Source organism: Thamnophis sirtalis, unplaced genomic scaffold, assembly GCF_051295495.1.
Source record: "Thamnophis sirtalis isolate CommonGarterSnake01/CBP01778 unplaced genomic scaffold, rThaSir2_p1.2 scaffold_4, whole genome shotgun sequence".
Lineage (NCBI taxonomy): Eukaryota > Metazoa > Chordata > Lepidosauria > Squamata > Natricidae > Thamnophis > Thamnophis sirtalis.
In genome coordinates this window covers 120,698,504-120,709,230 of record NW_028261384.1, presented here as the reverse complement: position 1 = coordinate 120,709,230, position 10,727 = coordinate 120,698,504, and the positions used below count along the sequence as shown (strand labels likewise).

General features: G+C 37.8%; 1 protein-coding gene across 6 annotated transcripts; it reads left to right on the top strand.

The window, feature by feature from the left end:
* Window positions 1-3,374: 3,374 nt before the first annotated feature.
* Window positions 3,375-9,557, top strand: LOC148046336 (uncharacterized). Of its 6 annotated transcripts, none has more exons than XM_087713996.1 (5): window positions 3,375-3,483; window positions 4,439-4,491; window positions 5,777-5,914; window positions 6,760-6,906; window positions 9,189-9,557. In XM_087713996.1, exons 2-5 carry the CDS (start codon window positions 4,486-4,488, stop codon window positions 9,309-9,311), a joined length of 414 nt encoding a protein of 137 aa, XP_087570122.1. In that variant the 5' UTR covers window positions 3,375-3,483; window positions 4,439-4,485; the 3' UTR covers window positions 9,312-9,557. The 6 variants fall into 6 exon arrangements, with proteins under 6 accessions (XP_087570122.1, XP_087570125.1, XP_087570120.1 ...); XM_087713994.1 differs by having other exon boundaries at window positions 3,417-3,561; XM_087713995.1 differs by lacking the exon at window positions 3,375-3,483 and adding an exon at window positions 3,543-3,609.
* The last annotated feature ends 1,170 nt before the right edge of the window (window positions 9,558-10,727 follow it).

The following is a 10,727-nucleotide window of genomic DNA, read 5'->3' as shown; positions in this document are numbered from 1 at the left end:
CAAAATAGATTTATACCAAACAACAAGAATGGTATTGAAAGGGATGCTATAATGGGTTTACATTTGAAACCAGCTAATGTCTTAATAATTAAAGAGGACATACAAATAACAAATCAGAAGAATAATTTTTGAAAGCCTTATTTGGTTTTATAAAAAGGATGTGTTGAACTACTGAAGCTGTTCCTGAAAGAAGATAAAGTGATAAGAAATCAATTTGTGGGATATCATATGATTGGATTAAAGATTATGCTTTTAAAAAATAAATGGAAGTTAAGTGAACTTATTTGATCAGGGTTAAAATATATGCATTGTGGTTCCTGTTTACTATTAATGACCAGGACTGAATGATAAGGCTTTAAAGATGTGTATATAAATGGGGAGGGATTCCTTCTGCTTTTCTTTTTAGAGGAAGTGATAACTTGGAATACAAAATGGATTCAGTTGACTAAAGTTAAAATAAGTTATTATTTGTGGTAACTCTTCATCACTTTTAGCTGATTAAAACTGAGTTTTCATGTAAATTAAATCAAATAGATGTTAAATATACAAATATTTTATTGGAGGTGCGAGAAAGAGATTGGAACATATAAACATACGTGGTGGGATTGTGGCAGTGCACAAAAATATGGGATATGGTGTTTAGGAAAATTAGAGCACTTTTGAATGTAAATTTAGATATGTTCAAGAGGATTGCATTAATGTTGCTGGTGGAAAAACAGGATATAAATGAAACAAACAGGAGTTGATTATAAATTTTACAATGACAGCTAGATTAGTGATGGCTAAATATTGGGGATGAAATTGGGATATTCAAAGAAATTGTAATATAATGAAATCTGGAGAATGTAATAAATGATAAATTAACAACAGAAATTAAATTTAAAAAAGGGGCAATTAAACAATTATAATGAAATATGAGGGTATTTTATAGAGTGTTGTGGAAGGCAAAGGGAATAAGTCTAGTCAATAATATATGTTGTTTTAGAGGGGATAAGAGCACAATTGGAATATATTGTATATCTCTTACTTGTAGAAATATAAGGAAAAATTGGTCTGGGGGTGCAATATTTGTATTTTTCCTTTTTTGTATTTAGATGTATTATGTTTGTATTATTTGTATTCAAAATAAAAATATATTAAAAAAACCTGAGTTTTTATAATTTGATCATTGATAAGGAATGAGATATGAGATAATTTTTAAAATTGAAATAAAAGAGAAGGTATTAGTTTGCTATACTGTTTCTACTTATCTGGAGAGCGGTGGGGAGAAGTCATTTTTTAATACCTCTTTTCATTTATTCATTTTATTTTTTTCTATCTCTTTGCACTTCTCTTTTTCTTTACCTTTTAGATTTTTCTTCGTTTGGATTAGTTTTTTATCTTCATATTTGTAACCTTTAACAAAATTGTTTAAATAAATGATTAGTACATGATTAGTCTACCATGTTAGCGTAGAAAACACCAAAAAGTATAGAAAAGTTGAACCCTCCAGACAAATGCATTTGTTTGTTAAAAGTCGGAATCATGCTTCAAGGAATTCAACCTTCCAGAAAAGTGATGCAATGCTAAACACTTTCCTGAGGTGACGTCATAGCCAGATGTGCTGGGGCTTAACGGCTTTTAAGGATCGGGAAAGCATCTCTCCCTCCCTTCCGACTGAGTCAATTTGAATCGTGAGCCCCGCCTCCTCCCCGCCTCCGCCAGTTTAGGGGGCTCATTAAACGAGTGGTGTTTGGCACACTTGAATTCCTGCGGAGCAGCCTCAGGGCCCTTAAACATGCTGGCCAATGAAAAGCCCGCTCCTCTCTACCCTCCCGCCCACCTGCCACGAGCCTCTCTCGGATCCCAGAATACCCTGTGGCCGCCACGGTGAAAGTTTGCCGTTCCCATAGCAACGACAAAGTGCTGCAACGAGAGGCGGGAAGACGATTTTTGCGCATGCGCAACATGGTAGCCTCTCTTCAAGGTAGAGACTGGAAAAGGAAAAGTTAAAAGAACCAATGGGTTCTACCAGAAATGGGGTCGCCATGTCATTTGTTTCCCTGAGTTTCTTTTTGGCTTCATGTTCTGGGCACACAGGGTGATTGAATAGGCCACCTGGAAGATCAACAGGCTTTCTCTTTCTATAGGAGAAATTAATGGATTAAACTTGTATGCCTCCACTATAGGGCGCCTCACCACCATCAAACCTCTATAAAATCAATAAAGCAAATATAATTTAAGAATACATTTAATGTTGATAGATACATCGGAAATATTTCATATTTAATAATAAACAATATACTATTCAAAATGTACTGAAATTGTTGTTTTGTATCAATTTTAAGATTTTCCTTCCATATGAGTTATTAAGTCGACAATGCTACCGTGCAGAAAACTCTTGCATAGAAGACAAAGTTCTTCTTAGGCAGAGCACGGTAGCGCGTAGTTTCTATCTAATGACTAGCACTTCGAAGCTTTTGGCAGCAAAATGCATTAACTTCACCCAAGAAACCATTTTCACCTTAAAAACAGCTTTCACATATATGTAAAAGCATTGAAAAGGGTTTCCATTCTAGGATTATTATTATTTTTGCTAGAGAGTCTTGATGTAGACAGTAAAAATAATTATTTTAGGATTATATGTAGTTTATATGCCGCCCATCTCACTTTGCAACGATCTAATATCGATAAGACTGGTTAACTGTAAGACTGAAAAGTGCAAAAGTTAAAACCGGTGTAGCTTGCACACTTGCATATAAACCTACAGAATGAGAAACGTGGAAAATGTCAGAATGAAATCTGAAAGTGGCTTTCTTTGTATTTCTCTACTTAAAAGGATGAATCTTTAGTGGTAAACGCTTGCGCAGTACCGTAAAAACGGAGAGCTTCTTTAGAACGAGGCAAATGCTCAGGCGTGGCATGCGGAGGAACAGCCGCCAGAGGCCGCTATGAACTCCCAATTGAAACACATATTTTGTATCTTCCCCACTCCACCCCATCATTCTGGGATTATGATTGGTGGCCATAATGCTCGAAGGGCCCGCCCAAGAGCAGTCTTGTTGCTGGGTGGGTTTGTAAAAAAAAAAGAGCTGATGCATTCTGTATAGATTAAACAGTAAAGAAACAACGATCCTTTGTCCTGAATTTTTAGAAATATAAGAATAAATATATAATTTATGCTGCTGGTGGAATAGGAAAAGTTTCCGTTCTCTATAAACATTGAAATATTGCCCTCCCCTTTATGATAATCGATGAAAAAAAATCCTCCTCTTCCTGCCACTCCCCACTGACGTCACTTCGGAGGCAGTTGCCAAAACGTAAGAGGAACGGAGTTTTCCGCTTCACATGGCGGATGACCCAGAACTGATATATGGGAAGCATTTCTCAATGACATCACTGCTTCCTTGGACTCTTCCGCGAGCCAACACGACTTCAGACATTTGGTCGCGATGGGAACCCGTAGGAACCTACCATAGCGTTGGGGTGGAACTAGTTACCTTGGTAACGGAGCAACGCGGTTTTAATTTAGATCCAGCTTTTTTTTTAACTCGGTCCTTTTCTCCGGAGCAACCATGAGAGGTTAGGCCGAGAGAAGGAGCGACCCGGAGAAGTTCGGGAAGCAATAAAGTATTCCTGGCGGGAAATCGGGGCAACTTCCTTGCGGGGTTGTTGATTGGCTCGCGAAGCGCATAGTGCAATCTCGATGCTTATAGATACTCCCTAAGCATCTTCCTTGAGCAACATCCATAGGGTGAATGCTGTGATAGGAAACGGTTTAACCAGTTATGGGGCTTGAGAAAGAAAGGCCGGGTTAAGGATGCTTTGGTACTTTCTAGCGCCGTGTTTTTTCAAACTTGACAATTTTAAGATGTATGTGGACTTCAACTCCCAGAATTTCCCAGCCAGCCATTGCTGCCTGGGGAATTCTGGGAGTTGAAGTCTTATATAGCTTAAAAGTGCCTAAATTGAAAAACACCATTCCAGGGTGCGATTTTTTTAATTTAATAGCTTATTTAATATATTTAACACATTAATAATATTTAATATTGATATTATTATATTTAATAATATTTAATTTAATATTTTTTATTTAATATTCACCACCAGGGAAGCAATTTGGGAAATTGTGCAGCAATTTGGGCTAGGAAATTGCGCCCAGTAAAGACAGCGGTTGAATTTGGATCCAGCAATCGTAATGGAACTGGAAAATGTTTTATATTTTCATTACAAATTCATTATTAAAATCTCAGATGCATATAAAAGTTATAAATAAGGTCATTGGTACTCTGCTTTTGAATAGGGCTTGCCTTTTTTCAGATTTATGCTACTTGAGAAGAATGTATGTATGTGCAAATAGGAACTTGGATTAATTGTGTCTTAAGTCCTGACTGGTTTTTTATCAGTCCCATTATGTTTATGTGGTGCAAGTTATTGACAATATTCTATTTCTCTTAAGGCTGTTTGAAATCTATGGAGCCTCCAGACACATTTTCCAACTGAGGAATGGCAGTAAGTGCAGCACCTATCTTAGATCTGTTCAATAATTCTCGTTTTCTAGCTTACCATAGGAATGGAACTGCATTTCATAAATATACTTACACATCACTTATCTTAGAAGCCCATAGTTCAAACCTAAGTATTTTGAACATTGAGGGTTGTGAAATAGAATATCATAGAATTCTTTATTTGCCTAGTGTGATTGGACACACAAGGAATTTGTCTTTGGTGCGTATGCTTTCAGTGTATATAAAAAGAAAAAAGAATTTTGTTTTATCAAGAATCATAAGATACAGCACTTAGTGATATTCATAGGTTACTAATAAGCAATCAAATCATACCAAAAAACAAATGAAACAGTATAAATTGTAAAGATACAAGCATCATGGTTATAGTCATAAGAGGGAGGACATAGATAAAAGGAAGGATGAGAAGAATAATAGTAATACAGTCTTAATAAATAATTAGTATTTACTTAGTAAATAATTTGACACTGGTGTGGGAATTAGTTGTTTAGCAGAGTGATGGCATTTGGGGGGAAATTGTCCTTGTATCTAGTTGTTGTTGTGCGCAGTGCCCTTTAGCGTCGTTTTGAGGGTAGAAGTTGAAACAATTTATCTCCAGGATGTGAGAGGTCTGTAGTTATTTTTAAAGCCCTCTTTTTGACTCATGCAGTATACAGGTCCTCAATGGAAGGCGGGTTGGTAACAATTGTTTTTTCTGCAGTTCTAATTACTGATATCCGTTGAAGTCTGTGTCTGTCTTGACATATGACACAAAATGCACTAAGCATATCATAATATGTGCTACAGTTGTATTTAGAGCATTAAGCTGAAAGATTACCTGACTTCCAAACTTTTGATTATTGGAGGAGTTATACATTTGGTATAAAGACTTCCAGTCAAAGCTGTTTGATTTGTTAATGTTTAGTTGAAGTTTACCAAACAAGCCAGTTTGGTCTAATGGTTAAGGCATCAGGCTAGGAAGCAGAAGACCACAAGTTCAAATCCCACCTTTGTTAAAAAAGCCAGGTGAGTGATTTTGGTCCAGTTCCTCTCTCAGCTCAACCCATTCAAAGAGTTACTGTGAAGAAAATAGGAGGAGAAAGGTATGCTGGACATTATTCACCACCTTGACTTGTTTATAAGAATAATAAAGGTGAGATACACATTAAATAAATAAGTAAATAAAAATCAGATATTGGACTTAAATGGTCTTGCATGCAACTCCCTTTATACCTCCTTTACTCCTCACCCCTCCTACTGTCAACCTACTTTTGACTTTTTCCATCTTGCAGACTCCACCGCTGAATCCTCCACCAGATCTCCCCTTTGCTGCCACCTTGTTCCTGCCCCTCCCTGCCATCGTTTTCTTGGTTGTTGGCTCCTACCTGCTGCTCCTCATTCTGGTCCTGGTCCTCAGACAATGCCTACTGGTAACTGGGAGAAACGATAAGAGACAGTCAGCAGTTGGGGATTTAGAGAAGAAAGGATGGATAAGATTTGAGCTATTTTCCATATTAATACTACTCTTATTTCAGCAGTTAGAAAATGAGCAAAAATAATACATTTAGGCATTAATCTTATGAAATTCCTGACTGGATTCTCATTCACGCAGATTGCATCAGTTACTCCATATAGTCAGATCTGTTTTCCACTGTTGCCTTACGTAGTCTTACCTTAGCTTTTCTCCAAAGATTGCCAACATGCATTTTGCTGCTTAGACACTTAAGGATTACAGCTAGTCCTCGACTTACAACCACTTGATTAATAACAATTCAAAGTTACAAGGGCACTGAAAAGGGTGGCTCGTGACCATTTTTCACACTTGCAACCGTTGCAGTGTCCCCCATAGCCACGTGATCAAAATTCAGACGTTTGGCAACTGGTTCATATTTATGATGGTCACAGTGTTCTGGGATCATGTGATCACTTTTCGTAACCTTTGGATAAGCAGAGTCAATAGGGAAGCCAGATTCATTTAGCAACTATCTTACTAACTCAAAAACTGCAATGATTCGCTTATCAACTGTGGCAAGAAAGGTTGTAAAATGGGACAAAACTCAGTTGTCTCACTTAGCAACATAAATTTTGGGCTCACTTGTGGTCACAAGTCGAGGGGTACTGTAACTTGCAATATGTAAAATCCAAGAAAAAAAATTCTATATAATGAGTTTTGAGTATAAATGAGTTTTGACCAGTGAGCAAAAATAAGAGATGAAATTGTTTTTTTGCAATTAAGGTATACCTTTTGTTTTGTTTTTTTAATACTGCTTCTCAGGCCAGAGGTTTTTGTGCCAATTGCTGTTCCTGTGAGAAGCAGTCTTGGCCAACTATGTGTGAATGCTGTATGGCTTGTGCTGAATCATGCAACTGTGCCCTTCCCACTCCAACCCATTGTCTAGATCACTGCTGTTCTTGTGCTAATGTGAGTTTTCTCAATGCCCTTTTTTTCTTGAGTAAGAAGATAGCTGGTTAGATAATCAATTGTTAGGGCTGTGTTGAATATCTACAGAAAAACTTCCAGCCTTTACAAAATGTTAAGGGTGTCCATAAAAGGGAAAATGTATTTTTGGTCCAATTTGTGTCTTTTTTAAATTTTGCAAAATTATTCCAGACGGCTGTAGATCAGTAGGATCGAAAGATTGGAAATTATGTTTTTTCTGGATTTGGGCCAAGACAATATCCAAAGGGCAAGGCTGGTGTTGGATTTAAATTGGGGAGCAGCTTTATTTCTCTATACAGATAGTCCTCATTGAAGACCATTGTTAGTGACCATTCAAAGTTACAACAGTGCTGCACAAGAGGCACTTGTAATAGGTCTTCCTGGTTGCAACCATTGCAGTGTCCTGCAGTCATGTGATTATGATTCAGGCACTTGGCCACTGATTCGTAATTACAACGTTGTAGCATCCTGCAGTAATGTGACCTTCACTGCTGAGTTTCACTGGGCAAAATCAATGAGGAAACTGACAAGAAGTTGCAAATAGAAATAGCACTTAGACTTATATACCGCTTCATAGTGCTTTAAAGCCTCCTCTAAGCGATTTACAGAATCAGCATATTGCCCCCAACAATCTGGCTCCTCATTTTATCAACCTCGGAAGAATGGAAGGCTGAGTCAACCTTGAGCCGGTGAGAATTGAACTGCCGGCAGTACTGCATTGATGCTGTAACTGCACAAGATTCACCTAATGACAACAAATGAGAGACTGCCGCAACTGCCAATTTAGAGTTGCTCACAACTGCCTGTAGCCATTGCCACATACTACATGGCAAAGGGGTTGATGAGTAAGTGGAGATTGCAGAGGGCTGCAGATGCGTCAATGCAAACACCTCCCAAATCCCAACTGCATGTTTGTGCTGAGATGCACATCCTGTATGTTGATTGGTTGATCCAACTTCCACTTCTGTGCTTTGCTGTTTGGGGACCTCCTACAAATTTACTGACATATAAAAGGAATGCCTATGCAACCATCCCCAAACAACATCTGCATAAGTTCCATCTCACATGTAGTGCTGGAGAAGTCTGCCCCAGTCTTAAATTGTCATGGCCACATGACGTTCCACTTTATGACTGTATCCCTTAGCAATGGGGCTGCTTCTCCCAACTTCCATTATTAAGTGAGGACTACGTGTATTCTTGAGTGGCCTTCATTTTATGATGGAACCAGATTATCCAAGAATATACCAGTCATGCTATAAATATATCTCTAGATTTCTGATTATTATAGAGAAGACAGCAGCCTCCTAGAACAAAGATTCTAGCCATGGAGAAAATCAGAATTTCCGGATGCCTAGGTTTGTACGTAGGAAAAGTTACATCAGTTAATAAAAAGTACTAAATTAATTGAACCCCACTTTTTGCTACCTTTTACAAATAGGATTGCTTTAAAAAAATGCCCTTCTCAATAAAACAGACAGTATCTGTTTTAAGAATGAGATGTCATCTCAAAGCCAAGGAAAATTAATTAAATTTTGAGCTGAGAAGCATAAATGACTGAGAAATAAAGCCAATACATAGTGAAGTGATAATCATGAGTTCATGCTTAACAATGAATAGAATACAGGTAATTCTTGATTTACAACCTGCCCATTATGGTCGTAAGTTTCGACAGTCATAAAATAGGACCTGATTGTGGTGGTTGTAAGGCAAACCCCACGATTGTAAAGCAAACCCATTGTTTGCTATGGACCATTTTTTGCTGAACACCAGAGGGTAAATATTGGGTTTCAGCAAAAATCTCATAAAACATGTTCAGGTGACTGCAGGAAGCCGCAAATGATCATAAATATGACCTGATGTCTGGTCACATAATGGTAGAGAGGGTTGGCCATTGGAACTTTGGAACCAGGTCATAAGTAGCCCTGGGGAGGTCTGTCATAACTTTGAATAATTGCTGAGCAACTAGCCATAAATCGAGAACTACTTGTACAGTATCAATTTAATTGATTGTTCCCAAGTAGGAAAATAGTGCAATTCATCTCACTCTTCACTGAGATAGAAACACTGAAAGAAAAGGAATCTCAGCATTCAAAGTGGCTTCCAGCTGATGTCCTTGATGCTGCCTATTATCAGATCACAATTCCAGCAGCTTTATGCTAATCACTCGGCAATATTGCTCCATGTCTTCAGTTTGAAGGGATTAGTAGATTTCGATGGAGAACATTCTGTGGCTTAACAACATGTGATTTTTCACTTCCCAACAGGGCTTGGAACCAAGAAGTTGCTCCTTTCCCCGCCTGTGTCCACTTTGTGACTGTGCCTGTACATACCAGCCCCCAGACTGCCAGAATATCAACTGTATTTGTTTTGAAATCAAATTGCGTTAAGGGATCTTAGATTTCTAAATAAAGGAGATTTGTAACTGGATGCATGATAAAATGTAGGAGATTGCAAGGGATGGTTAATATAGTAAACTGTTGCTCACGTTGGCAAAATTAACTTTTGTTGCCAAGACACTTAAAACTTTGCACTTCTTTTTAGTGTTTTTTTAAAATACTATTGATTTTTATAATGCTTGTTTGATACCACGTTTTATATGAACTGCTGCATTTTATAATAAATTGAGTTGTCTATCCTGTGTCTAATCTTTCTACATGCATTAAAACAGTGGCCCCTAATCTTTTGGGCACCACTAGGGACCAGTTCCATGGAGAGAGGTTTTTGCGTGGACTGGAGGGGGTGTGGTTTTGTGCCCTGCCTGCATCCCATGGATGGGGCTTCACTTGTTGATATGGCCCGGTTTCTGGCATGCCACAGTCCAGTGCTGGTCCTCAGAACCGAAGGTTGGGGACCTCTGCATTAAAAGCTGAGTAAAACAGTATAGATGTAGATATACAGAAGATATATATAAATGCAAACTTCAGTGAAGAGTTTGGATGCCAATTTTATGGAAGTGCATGGATATTCATATGCACTTTGGTAGTTAAATATGTTTGTAGGTCTAAAAAAAGATCATATTTGATTACTCACTTTCATTCAATTATTGTTCAGCCAATGCTTTTTGTCCTACTCTCGTGGTCACAAAAAAGTCTTCCTTACCTAAATCATTTTATTAGTTGTAATCTGGAAACCCAAATAAATTTTGATTGTGACATACATAATGTTCTGCAATTTTGAAATTACTGATTTGTGCAGTTTTGCAACTGAACCAATATCTTGGAAACCAAGGCAGCAGAAATATGTACAAGGAAATAAATGGAAGTATAACCAAATTGGGAGGGACCTTGGAGGTCTTCTAGTCCAACCTTCTGCTCAAGCAGGAGACCCTACACCATTTCAGACAAATGGTTCTCCAATCCAAAGTTTTTGTGAACTCCCACCCGAGAACATCTCGGCTGAATCTGCACATTACGCCAAGCCATCATGGGGCCAGTTCTGTGATCACAACACCACAGTAATTTGTAAACTGGCGTAATGTTTTATGATGCGGAACTCCAATATATTCAAACTATAGATAAACTGTGGCTTACCAGGATATGTGAACTACTCATTTTCTAACAAGTTCAAGTTTAAAGAAGAAATTTATATTTTAAGCTCACATTTCCCTACCAGGGAATGTAAAAACTGCATTTAAAGAAGACGGGTAGGTTGAAAGAGACATGGGTTCATCCACTCAGATTCATGCCTGAGCAGTAATGCTGAGCTATATCTCCTCTCTTCAGCCCGTTTGGTATTTTATATCACACCAGCTATTAAAAGTTGTCTTGCTCTTTTTTTTATCTTACAGTGAAAGATACAGAGGT